General features: G+C 39.6%; 1 protein-coding gene across 1 annotated transcript in view; it reads left to right on the top strand.

The window, feature by feature from the left end:
• The first annotated feature begins 10,311 nt into the window (after positions 1–10,311).
• The window catches only part of galnt18b (UDP-N-acetyl-alpha-D-galactosamine:polypeptide N-acetylgalactosaminyltransferase 18b), a 104,237-nt gene continuing 93,781 nt past the window's right edge, over positions 10,312–20,767 (top strand). Inside the window, exon 1 of the mRNA XM_026930872.3 lies at positions 10,312–10,901. Coding sequence (XP_026786673.1) covers positions 10,664–10,901 — 238 coding nt within the window. The 5' untranslated portion in view covers positions 10,312–10,663. The remainder of the gene's footprint in view (positions 10,902–20,767) is intronic.

Here is a 20,767-nt window from a genome sequence, read left to right as displayed (position 1 = left end):
ATTATTTTTGTTGGTACCTCCCACGATATTTTCTTGTGAATTTAGTCATTTCTATTTTCAAAACTGTAAACCAACTAGTAGCCTTAAACCACTGTGACCCTGAGCAGGCGGTTACTAACCATGAGTGAATGAACGCTGAAAATGGATTGTTCACATTCACGCCAATGAACGTGGTCTTTCCTTGTAGCTCGAGCTTCATATCTGACCGCTCGCCCACATGAGAGTAAAAACTTCCCATTTGCGTGCGCACCTCTAGTCTCATCCAGATGCTTCTCCGCAAAGCTTTTTAAAAAAAATAAAATAAGTACATCCACATCTGTATCTGTATTTGTATTCGTTATAAACATAATATCAGTTCATTCTGAATAATCTATTTGTATTCAGCATCCCAACTGTTTACCTTGTTTGGTATGGACCAAACTTTTTCTTTAGTTTGGCTCATTTTAACAGACAAACACTCCATGCACACCAAACAACTCGATCCTCATCCAAGTGAACCGTGGTTCAGTTTGTTACTGACGGAAACATAGTTTAATGACAGGTGGTAAGCTTAATTTTATTTTCAACTTGTCATTTCAGCTCTAATTATGTTGAACAGATTGTAGAGGCCAATACATATTTACATATTTACAAGAGTACAACCACCGAGATGAGGCACACCATGATATTGGACATACCCAGTGTTAATAAGAGAGAGAGAGAGAGAGAGAGAGAGAGAGAGAAAAAGCCATTTCTGTGCAGAATAAAGCATTTAATTTTAGGGCAAATGTAGGTCAATGTACATGCATTTGCAGTACATTAAATGCCTTCCATTTTAAGGAAGGATCTAAAAATAGCTCGATGATGTACAGTATATGCATGTAGAAATTGTTATTGATCTAGAACTATGGGGAATATTGGTACTGCTACTTAACCACTATTGTATTCTCACTTTTGTCTAATAAAATTGCACCCGAATGACCTGCAGAAGTAAATCATCGTTTAGAAGAACCAATAAGAAGCTTATATCAAATGTCCAAGCAACCACTGAAGAACAGGGTTGAATGTGAAATTAACTGAACTAAATGAAAATGATGAAAAAAAATCAAACTTTGATCTGGACTTTAGCAAACACAGCAGGTGTGCAAACTTTTTTTAAACATTTATTTAGAAATTAGACAATTACATGTGCTGAAGTGCACTCGAGATAAAAACCGATCATTTTCAAACCTCGGTCACATCTCATGATTGTGTGTAATCTCTCCACGCTGCGACCCCTAACCCCCACCCCACACACACACTGCGATCTACTCCATTCAATCAGTAATGTGAAGCACTTGGGTGATATACAAGCGCAAGACTCAACATAATTAACAAGCAGATCTCCTGGTGGAAAATCAGCCTTGGCTCATAGGCTATATTCAGACTTTGGGTTGTCTTGTTTAAGCACTCCTGCTCAAGTGGAATATTTATTCTTTTTATACTTTCAGTCTGATTTCTTGAGTCATGTAACTGAGTTTTTTTGTATCACATAATCACCCAGCAGATCTCTGCGTTTCTTCAGCTCAGGCCTCTCAACTGAAAGCCAATAACTCGGACAGTGGGCAAATCCATTTGATGAGAATGCATCGATCATGTAAGGCTGAGTCATTCTCCCACACTCCGCTGACATGGGGAGGGAGATGGACGCACTGATACGGCCCGCAGACATTTATCTCCTGGCAAGTGGAGTCCATGGAAACAGCAAATCACAAGAGATCCGCTTGTCTATATTTTTTGCCTTTGAAAATTATTTTGTAATCTTTTCCCATGCACAGATGATTCACTTTTGGTTTTCATCCATCTACATAAAATTCCTGCCTTACAAAGGTCTGGATAAGCAAATATCATGACTGAAAGGCTTTAAGGTTTTAATTCTTAACCATTACAAATTGTTTCATCGTTATAAATAAGACACAACAATTTAAAAGATTTTATGTGTTGCACCAGCTCTTTATGTTACCACTTGTAAATCTTCAGTCTTGGGATTTGACGAGATTAAGGGAGCTACAGCACCTTCTTAGGAGGTATTGTTTATTTGTTACACCACTCACACGTGCCAGACTACATGGCTACAAATCACCTCCTACATAAAGTGTACTAAATGTTTTTCACACAACTTTTTAAATGAAAACAATGCACTTATACCATCCGCAGACAGTTCACCCATTTGATCTGGTTCTGTCCACCAGCAGCGGTAGGTATTTGAATTACTTTCTACACCTAATTCAGTTGCTACACTTATTTGACTACAGCCATGATATGTTTGTTTGATTGTATACTTCTCTGCACTGGCGTTGTCCCTATAGTTGAGAAACATGGTGAAAGTGCCCTATAGGATGTCCTTATGGTAGATAAAATAGGATAAAGTGCCCTCTAGGGTGTCCTTACAGTGCAGAAAATGTGAAGAAGTACCCTATTGGCTGCTCTTCAAATAAAAAAAAAATCAAATGCCCTCTATGCTGTGTGCGAGAAGTTGTGATAAAGGGTGAAAAAATGTGATACCCTCTAGGGTGCCCCTACGTATGAGAAAACATTTCCTCTAGGGTGCCTTCCAGTTGAGAATACATGATACAGCGCCCTATAGGGTTCCCCTATGTGTGAAGACATATTGAATAGTGCCCTAAAGGGTGCCCTTGAAATGGAGAAAACATGATAAACTGCCCTTTAGGGTGCCCTTACAAGTAAAGAAATCTGATTAAATGCCCTAACAGGTGCCCTTGAAATGGAAAAAATGTAATGAAATGCCGTCTAGTGTGTCCGTACAGTGAAGATAATGTGATGAAGTGCTCTAACGGCTGCCCTACAAAATAGAAAAATTAGAAATGCCTTCTAGGGTACAGCTGTATGAGAGAAACATGATGAAATAACCTCTAGGGTTATATCCCGAATATGTGAAGAAACAGGATAAAGTGGCTTAATGGCTGCCTTTTCAGTGGAGAAAACAGATGCAGTGCCCTACAGGGTTCCCCTACATGCAATTAAACGTGAGTGCCCTATTGGGTGCCCTTGAAATGGAGAAAGCATGGTGAACTGCCCTATATGGTGCCTTCTTGTGGAGAATACATGATGCAGTGCCCTATGGGGTTCCTCTACCTGTGAAGAAACATGATAAAGTTCCCTCTAGGATGCCTTTTCTGTGGAGAATACATGATGCAGTGCCCTATGGGGTTCCTCTACCTGTGAAGAAACATGATAAAGTTCCCTCTAGGATGCCTTTTCTGTGGAGAATACATGATGCAGTGCCCTATGGGGTTCCAGTACATGTGAAGAAACAAGACGAAGAGCCTTAATGGGTGCCCTTCAATTGAAAAGAAAAACATGATGAAATACCCTCTGGGGTGTCTTTACAGTGAAGAAAGTGTGATACAGTAACATAGAAGACCCCCTAGGATGCTACTACTTGCAAGAAAACATGATGAAGTGCCCTCTAGGGTGCTCTTCCAGTGGACAATATTTGATTCAGTGCCCTATAGGCAGTGCCCAAAAAATAATGATGAAATGCCCTCTAAGATGTCCTTACAGTGAAGAAAACATGACTAAGTGCCCTATTGGATGCCCTTCAAACAGAAAAAAAATGCAACTACATGAGAGAAAACATGGTGAAATGCCCAATAGGGTGCTCCAACATGTGAAGAAACAAGATGAAGTGCCTTAATGGCTGCCTTTACAGTGGAGAATATGTGCTGCAGTGCCCTAAAGGGTTCAGCTACATGTGAAGAAACATGACGAAGTCCCCTATTGGGTGCCCTTCTAGTGGCAATAACATAATTCAGTGCCCTATAGGGTTCCTCTACATGTGGATAAACACGAGGAAGTGCCCTCTAGGGTGCCTTTCTAGTAGAGAAAACATGATGCAGTGGCCTATAGGGTTCTGCTACATGTGGAGAAAACATGATGAAGTGCCCTAATGGGTGCCCTTCTAGTGGAGAAAACATGATGCAGTGCCCTATAGGGTTCCGCTACATGTGGAGAAAACATGATGAAGTGCCCTAATGGGTGCCCTTCTAGTGGAGAAAACATGATGCAGTGCCCTGTAGGGTTCCCCTACATGTGGAGAAAACATGATGAAGTGCCCTAATGGGTGCTCTTCTAGCGGAGAAAACATGATGCAGTGCCCTGTAGGGTTCCCCTACATGTGGAGAAAACATGTTGAAGTGCCCTATAGGGTTCCCCTACATGTGGAGAAAACATGATGAAGTGCCCTAATGGGTGTCCTTCTAGTGGAGAAAACATGATGCAGTGCCCTATAGGGTTCCCCTACATGTGGAGAAAACATGATGAAGTGCCCTAATGGGTGTCCTTATAGTGGAGAAAAAATGATGCAGTGCCCTATAGGCTCCCTCCTTCGCTGTCCAGTCGTTTTTCCTTTTTTGTATTTTAATTAATGTGTTTTAATTGATCGGTTATTACATGAATCACCGCTGGCTGCTGTTTTTTTTTTTCTAGAGAAGACCATTCATGCAAGCGTTCTACCATTTACATTAACACTTATTCATTTTCCAAAGAGACTTACAATTGAGCTGAGCAGTTGAAGGCTAACGGATTTGAACTCAGGACCTTCATCAGCTTTATCTGCATGGGAAGACATAAAACTGCTGGAAGAAGAAATATCAGAAAATGATCTAATGTTCTGTGGGCTGGCAGAGTGCGAGCGCAGATAAACAATCTGAGTCATAATTTTTAAGCACAGTGCTGCATTCCCGTGAAGCACAGATTTGTCATAATTAGCCATCTTTAATTTGGTCCGGAGAACAGATTCAGCCTGCAGGGTTCAGCTCTCTATACTTCCATCATCCACCCTTCACCTCTGTGCAGCCCTTCTCTCATTTCACTACGACATTCATCATCGTTCTGGACACACTGCTGTTACCTCTGCGTGAGAGTTATGACAGGGAACGCTCCGAGGGACAATAAACCTCCCTGCTTCTTTCAAACCAGATTAGTTGGCCACAGGCACTGAGAACACCTTCTGTAGCTTATTGGCCATGGATCTCAATTCCTACGCTCACAGAGGAATGTGACAGACGCTGTGTGTTCCAGTCAACTCGCATTTCACAATTAAACAGGCCAAAGTGTTTTTGAGGGAATTAAAGATGCATTAGGTGCATTAGAATAAAGTGCCTTTTTCAAGTTCAGGAACTAACTCTCTGAACAATAATTGTACTGTTCCTGGAATAGTTCCTGCTTTGTGTTTTCACTGAAAGATACGAACTGTGACTCAGTCATGACGCACCTGAATAAATGATCTAAAATTTTAGGACAACGCAAGTATGGAAGAGGCTGAGAGGAAAATTATTCTTGCTTTTTCATTTTTTTTTTTTTTTTGCATAAATGTGACGCACATCATTAATATAACTTTAAAGAAAACCGATTTGCATGCACAAAATAGAATTTTATGCATTTGGTTGAATGCATTTGAAAAAAAAAAGGAAAAAAATAGGTTTTTACTTTTGCCAGACAAGGAAAGAATGTGTGATGCTGCATGATGCATTTACAGCATCCTTAGTAACTGCCTGGTCAGGGTTCTGATGATGATGTAGTCTATGAGTTTGTTTATATTTTAAGAAACAGAACCAAGTAAATTTGTTACAAAATATTGCAAAAATAACTACAAACTCTGTAAAACTTGTCTGAATTATATTTTATAAAACAGTCCCAAATTTGGACCAATTATGAACTCAATGATATAGCTGAGGTTGACGAACTTTCAGAACCAGAATCCACACACCAGACTGACTGTGCTAGTATTTCTACATCTGAGTGCATATTTAATCAAAAAAATTTCTGGCCACACCTACTTTGGGTTTAAATCTGAATATAGATACTGATGTGAATATATTTGGAGCACTAAACAGATAGAGATACAGATAATGGCATTAAGACTCATACACTCCTATTTTACAGGATTTGCTAAGTGCCCTTATCCAGAAGTGCTTTATAGTGTCCACTGAAAAACATCCTCACACTAGTACAGATCCTTTTATTTGAACTCCAGGAATCTATAGTCATACTGAATTGATTCTCTCCTGGAAAAAAAAAAAAGAACAATAAAAGCTTGAAACACTTGGGGCTGGAAATTGCGAAGGGAAATCAACAAGGGCGTGTTAGAAACCCATACCGGAATACTTCCCTGAGACTGATGGAAAGACATATTTAGAAACAGACGAGTGGAAACATCCTACTTACAATCCAAGCGAGAGGCAGAAGAAGGCAGAAGTAGGTGATGGCCAACTGCTGTTTTCATTCAGTGACTAAGACAAAAATCTCTCACTATTCCAGTGTTAAATGGAGGATGACGATCCGCTGCACATTTTTAATGGAATTCTGCTGCACTCAATTTACAATGTCATCAATAAGACAATAAAAGAATGTAATGCGCGTCTCAGTGAGAAGTCGGACTGATTAAATGATTGAACGAAGAAAATGAAACCTCATACGTCCAAGTGTAAATCAGAACAATCATTCTGGGAATACAACTCGGATGACAGAAAATGTAGCCTCTCAATCTTTTGTACTGAGGTCATTAAAATGCATTAAACCACAGTGCTGTTGGTGTTGATTAATTTTCTGTAAAAGCAGCTCTGACAGTAGTGTAGTTGCAAATCACAGGTTGATATTAATGTATTCGTCCTAATATGGTATTGTTTCTATAGTAACAACTTACATAGGGACTAATATGGTGGATACTCTACATAATTGCTTTAATTATATGATGGTTTTCTGTAAGGACTCCTTTATGGAAGGAGTCTTTAGTGTCAGATAAAGCTGTAAATTGTTCTAACATCATCAGGACAGAAGAGTTTACAGTTTGCTGTTTCCTGGTAACGTGACAAGTTGTAGTTTTTTGTCTTATTAACTTCCAGAGAGAAGAAGAGAAGCTGGTGAGGGAAAGACTTATATGTTTATAGCTTCTTGAACATAAGTGATAGCATTAAATATAACTACAAATGGATAAAAAGTATGACATGTCATTCTTTAATAAATAAAAAACTTTGTAATTGGTTGTGGTGTAAGAGGAATAAAGCGCTTCACAATATGCTGTTATAGGAAAATAATTACTTCAGGGTCGTTACAACATTAACTCTGTCTTTGATTACTTTCCTATAATCAGACACTACGTTGTGTTTTATTCCTAATGTAAGAACTTTTTAAGATGTATCCAAGGACACGAAGACGAAAATCAACAACGTCACAGTTTCAGTTTAATGTGACTGCTGAAGACTTGTTCCTTTTTTTATGAGATAAAAAGATGAGTCATGGGTGATTTCACATTTATTGACATCATGAACACAGTTGCTTTGATGGAGCTTGACAGAATGCCTAATGAGTTATTGTCATTTCTCACAGAGCCTTCATGACTCCACCTTTTCTACTGTGTTATAACTGTATTATTTTCCCCCTACAAGCATTCACACACAATAGAACATGCCGATAATATAATATCACTTTGCAAAACATGCTAGAAGATGCAGGGAGGAAACAGGAATGAAGATTATTAGTGGTGTAGCTCTACAGCCAAACCCCTTTAGGGCTTATTACTGAGGCACTTACACATCAGCGTGCTTCTTGAGTCCTCGAATCAATTACCAGCATCAATCTTTTATACCAGCCTCTATAAGGCCTTAAAAAGCACGGTGCTTTTTCACCAGCATGGAATAAAACCTCTGACATGCATTCATGTCACAGTGGAGTGCCAAGTATCAGCTCGGGATCAACATCATTCTGAATGAGACCAGCTACGGAGAAAAAAATCATCTAAATGTAACCTTTGCACTTTTCCTCTATTACTTTCACCGACACTTTATATGGAAATGTTTTCTCTTTTTTTTTGGCAGATGATCAACAGGTAATCATTATATTAATGTTCTGTAACTGCGCATGTAGTTTAATAATACATTAAAGTGGCTCTGAATACGATTAAGTGCGTTCACATGAACTACCATTTATTTGAAACAAATGGACCCACCTTTAAAAAGCAATGAAAATATTTACAGGCTTATTTATTTCTCCCTATAGGCAGCAACATACATATGTCATAATGATAAACTCTAAAATATATCTACCTTTTTATGCATAGAGCGCTGTAGCTGCTACTCAATATCGATCATAATTAATTCCTTAATGACCCTGTTTTCTTTCAGATCCCTACAAGCATTAAAATAAATCTTCTGTATCTGCTCTTTGGTGTGTGTTTATGTGTGTGCAGAAAATAGTAACTTTAAGAAAAAACTCAGTCCCTCTACTTTATACTAAATTAAGTTAAACGAATGAGAAGATATATATATTTTCTTTACTGCTGCCATTAAAAACCTAATAACATCATTAAAGGAACAATCCACCCTGAACGACTTGATCTTCAGTGGAGTATAAGAATTATTTTATAATGAAATTCTGAGCTGACTTTTTAGTTTAAATATCTTTCATGGACAAGTTGGTCAATAACAACTTTGGTTAACAGTTTCCTACATTACCCACAGTGCCATTCGACTACCTGCTGATAGTGGTGCAGTAGGATTTAGCCACCTTGTTTCATGTTTATCTAAAAGGAGCGATGCAGCGGCGCTTTAGTCCTTTCCAACTCTCTCACTTCCTCATCTGTACACTCAGCTCAAACAGAACGCTTTATAAAGCTTCAACGTTCATGCTAATACCATGCTAATTGCTAGCTAGCCGAGCTGAGTCTCCTCCGTAACTCAGTATAAATACATCGTGTAGCTGCACTGCATTCTGGAACTTTGAATCCAATGTTTTACCTGCGCTAGTAGTAACAACGTCACCCTGTAACATTAGTGCGAAACACAACCGCCAAACTCCCACAGGAATAATGAAAATTTGTCCTGTAGATCCCACAGATGCTTGATCAGATTGAGATCTGGGGAATTTGGAGGCCAAGTCAACACCCTGAACTCTTTGTCTTGTTCCTTATACCATTCTTGAACTATTTTTACAGTGTGGCAGGGCGCGTTATCCTGCTGAAAGAGGCCACTGCCATTAGGGAATACTGTTGCCATGAAGGGGTGTACTTGGTCTGCTACAGTGTTTAGGTATGTGGAATGTGTCAAAGTAACATCCACATGAATGCCAGGACCCAGGGTTTCCCAGCAGAACATTGCCCAGAGCATCACACTTCCTCCGCCAGCTGGTCTTCTTCCCATAGTGCATCCTGGTGCCATCTTTTCCCCATGTAAGAGATGCACACACACCCGGCCTTCCACATGATGTAAAAGAAAACGTGATTCATCAGACCAGGCCGCCTTCTTCCATTGCTCCATGGTCCAGGTCTGATGCTGACGTGCCCATTGTAGGTGCTTTTGGCGGTGGACAGGGGTCAGCATGAGCACTCTGACCAGTCTGTGGCTACACAGCCCCATACACAGAAAATTGTGATGCACTGTGTGTTCTGACACCTTTCTATCATAGCCAGCATTAACTTTCAGCAGTTTGTGCTACAGTAGCTCTTCTGTGGGATCGGACCAGACGGGCTAGCCTTCACTCCCCACGCACATCACTGAGCCTTGGGCTCCCATGACCCTGTCTCCGGTTCACCAGTTGTCCTTCCTTGGACCACTTTTGGTAGGTACTAACCACTGCATACCGGGAACATCCTACAAGACCTGCCGTTTTGGAGATGCTCTGACCCAGTCGTCTAGCCATCACAATTCGGCTCTTGTCAGAGTCACTCAGGTCCTTACACTTGCCCATTTTTCCTGCTTCCAGCACATCAACTTTGAGAACCGACTGTTCTCTTGCTGCCTAATATATCCCACCCCATAGCAGGTGCCATTGTACTGAGATAATCAATGTTATTCACTTCACCTGTCAGTGGTTTTAATGTTATGACTAAGCTGTGTATTTTTTAAAATTTAGAACTGTTTACTATTTTTCCAGAAACTTTGTAACAAATGTGTTGTTTCCACAAATAGCCTATATATTAAAATTGTAAAAATATTATGTTAATATTAACCTGGATTATATGTATTTATTACAGATTTCATGTACTTTACTGAAGAACAGCTAAAGCAAAAGAGAAAAGAACAAACCCAGAAACGAGAAACAAACAAAAATTTAATTTATTTATTTATTTATTTATTCTTTTTCATTTACAGCATCTCCCGGTTGCCGTGTTTTGGCCACTTAGACACGCCCACTTCATTCTCATTGGCTCGCTGTCTAATTGAAGGCAACTCATTTGTCTCGTCTGATTGGTTGCGAGGATGGAGCGCGCGCGCGGCTCGGCACCGCTGCACGCCTTGCCTGCCTGCTCGTTCCTATAGAGACGCTACTGCTGAGAGAGAGAGCTCGCGAGAGAGAGAGAGAGAGAGAGAGAGAGAGAGCTCGCGATGGAAGACGCGCGCGTACATGTCGGAACAGGAGGAGAGCGGCCGTCCGCGTGAGGGAGCGAAAGAAAATAAACACAAGGGGGAAAAAAAATAAATAAAGACTCGTAAAAGAAAAAAAAAACATTCAGATTAAAAGCATGCGGATAGACAGAAGCAGGTCACCTTGAGGAATGGTACTTTATTAAGCGAGGAGGGAAGAAGAAGGAGAAGAAGAAGGAGAAGGAGAAGCAGAGGGAGGCGGTTCCGCTGGTCCGCGGCGCACCGGCTGCTGAGGCGCTCGCGCTGCACGCAGGCATGTCGGCATGGCGTGCACCAGGAGAACCAAAACTTTGGTGTCGACGTGTGTGATACTGAGCGGCATGACCAACATAGTGTGTCTGCTCTACGTCGGATGGGTCACTAACTACATAGCCAGTGTGTATATTAAAGTGCCGGTGCCTGTCCCAGCCAGGAAGTTGGAGGGCGACAAGAAGGGCGAAACTCTGCGGATTATAGAGCGACTCGACCGGCTGGAAAATGTCGTGAACCAGCACATACAAGGTGAGGCGCTTTCTTTCTTTCCTCTGCATAAACCTGCAAAGCTTTTAAGTTGTTTAAGTTCCTTTATTTATTTTGTTCTAACGATTTGTCCTGTCAGAAGACATTCATAGCCTAGGTCTTTGTAAAACAATAGCGCAAGTGGCTGGTTTTGGGTGATTTTATCTGATTTATTAGGCTATTGTGACTTTATCAGAAAAAAAATCCAGCATAAAAGTACAGACAGTGTTTTGATAGCGTAAATGATCTTGTCCGAAAATGAAACTACATGCAGAATATTGTTTTTCTGTGTTTTTGTCTGTGTTACACCTCCAGCATTAAAATAACATGAAGAAGCATGAATTTAAAGTGAAGTGCGCATGCGCAGAAACCTTTGCTCGGTAAAACACTTTGACAGAAGACCCCTTTTTATTAAGTGTCCATTTCATTTCATAACTCCGAGACTAATTGTTCAGTAATCACCTCAAAGTTTCACCAGGAGCTCTAACATGACACAATATACAACATATTATATAATAATGTAACGTTATAACCTATAGAGCAGGCGCTACCTGGTTGTGCGCATGCGCGTTTCATGTATTTCTTTAATAGCGTTTAATAAGAGTTGTTTGAGTTCACTCCACATTTTATGTCTTTACATCTTGAGCTAGAGTCATTCTCATAGCACAGTATCGGATTATTCCTGGTCCATTTATTTCCACGCTGTCACATAATCAAATAAGCGCACTGTAATTACATCCGCCAAACTTAAAAATAGCGAGCGTTAATCTCGCGAGATTTGAAGTGGTTTCGCGTTGACTGCTGTAGAGAGTGTTTAAAATGATAAGATGCATGATATAAGTTAAGATAAAGACTGATTAATCACTCATGGGGAAATTAAAGTGTCACAGCAGCACATCATGTGTCAGAGGACAGATAAATAAATATAAATATGAATTTACACTTTCATCAACAACAAGGGTACTGAAAAGGGCCCTTTCCTGTTCTTCACTTTTGTAATTTTGTACTTGAGAATGTGTATATAGTATACCTTAAAGAAAATAATTAATGTATATAATTGCTTTTTAGTTTAAAGTTTTACACGTACACTACATGCATCCTTCTAGGTAAAAGATTTTGTACTAAAGGTACAAAAGGTACAAAAGTGTACCATGTCAGCGACAAGGAAATGTACAGTTTAGTACCCTTTTCCAAAGTGTGTATTTGTGACAACATGTCAATAGGAAGAATATAAAAAGAATGGCAGCATCATTGGCAGCATCGTATGTAGTGCAGTAAATAGCTATATCAGAAATAATACAGAAACACGGTCAGTAATGTCAGTAACAAAATGTAAGCAGAAAGAAAGAAAGAAAGAGAAAAATGTCAGAATTTTCACACATACGGTGTCATCTCTTCCCTCGAACCAGCAAAGTGCATTATGGGTATTCTCTCCCCTGCTAAGGTGTATAATTTAGATACCTACTACAGTGCATTATGGGATTACATAATTACACTGGATATTCACTATTGTGCATTTAGGCGGTATTACTAACTCCCAAAACAATAAACAGGGTGCAGGTGTAGACATCTATTATTATTATTATTATTATTATTATTATTATTATTCTTATTATTATTTTGTATTCCGTTTGAATAGAGCAAACACATTTAAGGGCAGATTCTGAAATACTTGTTTGTTACTGCTGATTATATTCAATTTTATTTACAACAGTAGACATTCAGACACAGCAGTTTTACAGACATAGATCCCTAATGAGCAAGCCAGAGGTGACATGGATGAGGAGAAAACCCATGACAGGAGGAAGAAACATTGACTCAAAAGGGTGACACTGGGTAGCACTATTAGAAGTCATTACAGTAATGGATGTAGAAGAGTAAATACAAACAGTTTGGTGGTGAAATTCTAAGCAGAACATGTTTTAGAGATATAGTAGAGTGATTATTAGGTCACATTTGTGTTGTTTTTGTGATTAGACTGCACATTAGTTTTGAAAAGTTACTCCAGATATTCATTTTTTTTCTCAAGGACCTTTGTAACTATTTAAAATCTGTATTTATTATTCAGTTAATAATCTTAAAGCTTATGTAAGGAATAAAACATTCAGTGTCATGCTGTTATAAGAAAATAATCAATGACAGGTTGGAATGATGAAGTGGAGTTAGTGTTAACTCCCTGACATTGATTATTTTCCTATAACAGCATGCCCTGGAGTGTCATGTTACAGAGAAGCACAAACTCCTCTGTCCTGAAGATGGTGGACAAATTAAAATTACTGTGACAAAGAACTGACACCGGAGACTCCTTCTGTAAATGCTAAATAAACATCTTGTTACAGAAAACCTAACCACATCAACGATTAGCCATGTTTTTAATCGGTCTATGTGGAGCATCTGTCGTACAACTCCCTGTGAACAAGCCGTTAGTATAGAAAGGATAAGATATTATAACATGTTAATATAAACTTGTGGTTTGCACTACTGCCAGAGCTGCTGCTATACTACTGCCAGAGCTGCTGCTATACTACTGCCAGAGCTGCTGCTATACTACTGCCAGAGCTGCTGCTATACTACTGTCAGAGCTACAGTGTACTACTGTCAGAGCTGCTGCCATACTACTGTCAGAGCTGCTGCTATACTACTGCCAGAGCTGCTGCTATACTACTGCCAGAGCTGCTGCTATACTACAGTCAGAGCTACAGTGTACTACTGTCAGAGCTGCTGCTATACTACTGTCAGAGCTACAATGTACTACTCTCAGAGCTGCTGCAGTACTACTGTCAGAGCTGCTGCTATACTACAGTCAGAGCTGCTGCTATACTACTGCCAGAGCTACAGTATACTACTGTCAGAGCTACAATGTACTACTCTCAGAGCTGCTGCAGTACTACTGTCAGAGCTGCTGCTATACTACTGCCAGAGCTACAGTATACTACTGTCAGAGCTGCTGCTATACTACAGTCAGAGCTGCTGCTATACTACTGCCAGAGCTACAGTATACTACTGTCAGAGCTACAATGTACTACTCTCAGAGCTGCTGCAGTACTACTGTCAGAGCTGCTGCTATACTACTGCCAGAGCTACAGTATACTACTGTCAGAGCTGCTGCTATAATACAGTCAGAGCTGCTGCTATACTACTGCCAGAGCTGCTGCTATACTACAGTCAGAGCTGATGCTATACTACTGCCAGAGCTACAGTATACTACTGTCAGAGCTGCTGCTATACTACTTTCAGAGCTACAGTGTACTACTGTCAGAGCTGCTGCTATACTACTGCCAGAGCTACAGTATACTACTGTCAGAGCTACAATGTACTACTCTCAGAGCTGCTGCAGTACTACTGTCAGAGCTGCTGCTATACTACTGTCAGAGCTGCTGCTATACTACTGTCAGAGCTGCTGCTATACTACTGCCAGAGCTATAGTATACTACTGTCAGAGCTGCTGCTATACTACTGCCAGAGCTACAGTGTACTACTGTCAGAGCTGCTGCTATACTACTGCCAGAGCTACTGCTACACTACTGTCAGAGCTGCTGCTATACTACTGCCAGAGCTACAGTATACTACTGTCAGAGCTGCTGCTATACTACTGCCAGAGCTACAGTGTACTACTGTCAGAGCTGCTGCTATACTACTGTCAGAGCTGCTGCTATACTACTGTCAGAGCTGCTGCTATACTACTGCCAGAGCTACAATGTACTACTGTCAGAGCTGCTGCTACACTACTGTCAGAGCTGCTGCTATACTACTGTCAGAGCTACACTGCACTACTGTCAGAGCTGCTGCTATACTACTGTCAGAGCTACACTGCACTACTGTCAGAGCTACACTGCACTACTGTCAGAGCTACACTGCACTACTGTCAGAGCTACACTGCACTTCTGTCAGAGCTGCTGCTATACTACAGTCAGAGCTACACTGCACTACTGTCAGAGCTACACTGCACTACTGTCAGAGCTACACTGCACTTCTGTCAGAGCTGCTGCTATACTACAGTCAGAGCTACACTGCACTACTCTCAGAGCTGCTGCTATACTACAGTCAGAGCTACACTGCACTTCTGTCAGAGCTGCTGCTATACTACAGTCAGAGCTGCTGCTATACTACTGTCAGAGCTGCTGCTATACTACTGCCAGAGCTATAGTATACTACTGTCAGAGCTGCTGCTATACTACTGCCAGAGCTACTGCTATACTACTGCCAGAGCTACAGTATACTACTGTCAGAGCTGCTGCTATACTACTGCCAGAGCTATAGTATACTACTGTCAGAGCTGCTGCTACACTACTGTCAGAGCTGCTGCTATACTACTGCCAGAGCTACAGTGTACTACTGTCAGAGCTGCTGCTATACTACTGTCAGAGCTACAGTGTACTACTGTCAGAGCTGCTGCTATACTACAGTCAGAGCTACACTGCACTACTGTCAGAGCTATACTGCACTTCTGTCAGAGCTGCTGCCTTCGACAGTCAGAGCTATACTGCACTTCTGTCAGAGCTGCTGCCTTCGACAGTCAGAGCTACACTGCACTACTGTCAGAGCTGCTGCTATACTACAGTCAGAGCTACACTGCACTACTGTCAGAGCTGCTGCTATGCTACTGTCAGAGCTGCTGCTATACTACTGTCAGAGCTACACCGAACTACTGTCAGAGCTACACTGCACTACTGTCAGAGCTGCTGCTATACTACAGTCAGAGCTACACTGCACTACTGTCAGAGCTGCTGCTATGCTGCTGTCAGAGCTGTTGCTATACTACTGTCAGAGCTACACCGAACTACTGTCAAAGCTACACTGCACTACTGTCAGAGCTGCTGCTATGCTACTGTCAGAGCTACACTGCACTACTGTCAGAGCTACACCGAACTACTGTCAGAGCTACACTGCACTACTGTCAGAGCTGCTGCTATACTACAGTCAGAGCTACACTGCACTACTCTCAGAGCTGCTGCTATACTACAGTCAGAGCTACACTGCACTACTGTCAGAGCTACACTGCACTACTGTCAGAGCTACACCGAACTACTGTCAGAGCTACACTGCACTACTGTCAGAGCTGCTGCTATACTACTGTCAGAGCTACACTGCACTACTGTCAGAGCTACACCGAACTACTGTCAGAGCTACACTGCACTACTGTCAGAGCTACACCGAACTACTATCAGAGCTACACTGCACTACTGTCAGAGCTGCTGCTATACTACTGTCAGAGCTACACTTCACTACTGTCAGAGCTACACTGCACTACTGTCAGAGCTGCTGCTATACTACTGTCAGAGCTACACTGCACTACTGTCAGAGCTGCTGCTATACTACTGTCAGAGCTACACTGCACTACTGTCAGAGCTACACTGCACTACTGTCAGAGCTGCTGCTATACTACAGTCAGAGCTACACTGCACTTCTGTCAGAGCTACACCGAACTACTATCAGAGCTACACTGCACTACTGTCAGAGCTGCTGCTATACTACAGTCAGAGCTACACCGAACTACTGTCAGAGCTACACCGAACTACTGTCAGAGCTACACTGCACTACTGTCAGAGCTACACCGAACTACTATCAGAGCTACACTGCACTACTGTCAGAGCTGCTGCTATACTACTGTCAGAGCTACACTGCACTACTGTCAGAGCTGCTGCTATACTACTGCCAGAGCTACACTGCACTTCTGTCAGAGCTGCTGCTATACTACTGTCAGAGCTACACTGCACTACTGTCAGAGCTGCTGCTATACTACTGTCAGAGCTACACTGCACTACTGTCAGAGCTACACTGCACTACTTTCAGAGCTGCTGCTATAGAAAATGAATCAACATCTGACTAATCAGAATGGAGAATTCAACAGTGCTGGGGTATAATATTTATTCATTGCTCTGAATGATTCAGGTACTACATTCAAACTGATAAAAAGTTGCAGTGTGTCATTACTGGACACTAGCTTAAAGCCATGTAAGATGTTTTAGGTTAAATCAGGAATGATAAGATGATACAGCTTTGATATTGTGATAAATTATGTCACGATGCACTTTTGTGAGATATCATTGGTGTCATGATATCTTTTTATAACTTTTTATATTTACAAAATAAATGGAACTGAATGGAAGCAGTTGATTTGATATAATTTTTTTACTTAATCTTTAATTTTTTTATGTCTTTTTATTTTTCCCCTTTTCAGTGTTACTGAATGTAGTTTTTGTAGGCATTAAATAAAAGTATCATTAAACTCAGTTTAACGGTTCTTTATTTTCACAGTTTTAATGCAGCACTTCTGTTTTTGCCAACTTTTTGTTAGCTGAAATATATATCATGATACATATTGTGTATCATAGAAATACCGCCAAGTATTGTGATATGATAAAGTTTGAATATAGAAACACACAAGAAACATGCACGGATTTATTTATACAAGCTGACTTTATTCGTTTCGCTGTGTAGGAGTTCATATTGGCAGATAGCTGTGATTCTTGTGTGTGTTTGTGTGTGTGTGTGCGGTGAAAAGTTCATTAGCCCGTGTTCCAGATGAGAGCTCACACTTGTGGTTGTGTGCAGAATGTTTTTTTTCTATTATTTTAATAGCTCTTAGTGAAAAAAGCCTAATGCATAATGTATTTGAACAGCACAGCCAATGAACTGGCTCATGTCCTGTTATTATTTTTTGCATATATATATATATATATATATATATATATATATATATATATATATATAAACATCTATAACATTATACTCCGTAATACTGCAAAGTATAAATAGGGGAAGGTTATTTGCATTATTTCTGTGGATTTTACGTCCGTGCATGTGTATCCACGAGATAACAGTCATGGTTCAAATTGCAGTATAGCATGAGTGAGATTTTATATGATTAAAATGCAATATTATTAAATATACAGTTACAGGTCCATGAATATTTGGACATTAACCGTAATGTTAATGTCCAAATATACAGTTACATTAACATTAATTAACATTACGGTTATTTTAGCTGTCTACTACAGGATTTTAAAGTTGAAATTAAATGATGAGCTCAAAGTGCAGACTTTCAGCTTTAATTTGATGAAATTGATCCAAATCCGGTGAACAGTGTAGGAATTCCAGCACTTTTTATATGTGGCCCCTTTTAAGGGACCAAAAGTCATTGGACACTCGGCTGCTCAGCTGTTCCATGGCCAGGTGTGTGTTAATTAAGCAATATCGCATGAGCAAGAGTGCGGTTATAATGAATATCTGCACTAGCTAAATCCACACCTTTTATCTGTTTACCTGTAAGTGAAATAATGAGGGAGTAACACACACCTGGCCGTGACACAGCTGAGCAGCTCATTCTCCGAGTACTTTTAGTCCCATAAAAAAAGGGGGAGCAAAAGTTTAAAGGTGAAAGTGTGCACTTCGAGCTCATATTCATTATGTAATTTCAACTCCAATGTTCTATAGTACACAGCTAACACAACAGTAACTTTATCAATGTCCAAATGTGTATTTATTATCTAATAATTATAATATTTTATTATTACATTTCTTTCTTTCTTTCGTTTCCTCAATGTAAAATTGAAATATAATTAAATAGTATTACAAAAATATTATTACATATACTTATTATATAATCATTATTAAATTTATATGATTATTATTATCTCTAATACATTTTTTAATAATTGGTGAATACAAATTAGTTTATTATTGATAAAGCCAGTACTTTCAATAGGACAAAATTAGATAATACTATTAAAATTATATGTGAATTATTTGTGGCCTCAAAAGTTTTGGTCTGTTATCTCTTTTAGCCAAAAACCCAAAAACGTGGCTTTTTTTATAGCCATTTCAGCCATTTCCATTATTATATACAATCCATTATTAATACAGTGAAAGTGGATTTATTGGCTTTACACTTCTGTTGTTTCCTAAAAATCTCTCTAACACTCCACAGTTTAGATGCTCTTCAAGTCTTATTTATGTGCCCACACTTGACTCCACTCCTTTTTTTTTTATACCCCTCCATCTTTTTTACTCCGTCCATCTTTTTTAAACACCTCCATCTTTTTTACACCTATCCATGTTTTTACACCCTCCATCATTTTATGCCCTCCATCTTTTTTACACTCTCTATCTTTTTTAAACACCTCCATCTGTTTTATGCCTATCCATATTTTAACACCCTCCATCATTTTATGCCCTCCATCTTTTTTACACTCTCTATCTTTTTTAAACACCTCCATCTTTTTTTACACCTATCCATGTTTTTACACCCTCCATCTTTTTACACCTTCTGTTTTTTTGCACCTTCCATCTTTTTACACCCCTCTATCTTTTTTACACTCTCCATCTTTTTTTCAGATGGAGGTTTTTTTTAATACCCTCCATCTTTTTAACATCCTCCATCTTTTTACACCTTTTATCTTTTTTACACCCTCTATCTTTTTTTAAACACCTCCATCTTTTTTTTTTTACACCTATCCATGTTTTTTACACCCTCCATCTTTTTACCCCTCTATCTTTTTTACACTCTCCATCTTTCTTCAGATGGGGTTTTTTTTATACCCTCCATCTTTTTAACACTCTCCATCTTTTTACTCCTTTTATCTTTTTTATACCCTCCATCTTTTTAACACCCTCCATCTTTTTACACCTTTTATCTTTTTTACACCCTCCATCTTTTTACACCCCTCCATAAAACATCACCTGCTCTTTCTTCTGTATCTATTCTTGTGTTAGTTCTGAGCTCTGGATTTTTTTGTGTTTCTCATCCAGTATGAACACAGAGAAGTTTTTTTGGTTTAAAACGTGCCGTGACAAATGCTCCACCCTGGTGAATATTCTATTAACACAAGTGTTTGGATTTGAATAGAAGGTGTAGTCCAATTAAAGGTCTACCAACTGTTTAATTCATTGTGGGAGGTTTAAAGTTTAAAGTTCTTTCATGTTTTTCTGGATGCTGTTTTAAAAATGTTAAACATGGTTTAAAAATGGAGGTGATTGTATTTGTTGGTGGCTGTTCTCCGAGCTGTGTGTATGATTTTGACTTCCTCCTCCTCCAGTAATTTGGGAATGAAAGTCCCGGCACTGGCGCTTTGTTCTCCGCTAATCCCCTTGTTGGCTTTAAAACTGTGACAAAAAAGCTTTTGTATTGCAGCAGATTAGCCGCTGCCTCAGTGTCTGCTTTCCAGTTTGTCTTCGTTCACTAATGATGCGTCCACAGGCCAGGCCCGACAGGAATGTGTGTGTGTGTGTGTGTTTCAAATTCTTTTCTTTCAACATGAGCAAAATTCGAGTCCTTCTGCCAGCTATAACATGCACTGACAGTTAGATTACATTTTTTTCAGCTGCTTTATCATCAAGGCTAGACTCATGTGTAACAGGCCCAGTGTTTGATTTAACAATATGCAGCTCCCAGTAAAGGCTAGAGGTAGATATGTATATGTGTGTGTGTGTGTGTGTGTGTATATATATATATATATATATATATATATATATATATATATATATATATATATATATATATATAGTGAATGACTGATTAACTGATTTATTATGGGCCATGAACAGTATTTTTGTTTATAATAAGCAGATAATAGTAAATTTTAACTCTATCTATCTATCTATCTATCTATCTATCTATCTATCTATCTATCTATCTATCCATCTATCTGTTATTTAATTTATTTATTGTGGGTCATTCACAGTATTTTTGTTTACGAACATTTTTGTTTATGAAAAATCTTTCTCTCTCTCTCTCTCTCTCTCTCTCTCTCTCTCTCTCCCCTGGCAGCTGCAATTGTTCCAGCTCTAAAAATGTGTCTCACTTTATTTGTCCACATGACGTGCTGATGTTCATGGGCTTTAGACGTGTGTACGAGCTCAGATGAGTG

Source organism: Pangasianodon hypophthalmus, chromosome 11 (assembly GCF_027358585.1).
Source record: "Pangasianodon hypophthalmus isolate fPanHyp1 chromosome 11, fPanHyp1.pri, whole genome shotgun sequence".
Lineage (NCBI taxonomy): Eukaryota > Metazoa > Chordata > Actinopteri > Siluriformes > Pangasiidae > Pangasianodon > Pangasianodon hypophthalmus.
This window is presented reverse-complemented; position numbering and strand designations above follow the sequence as displayed.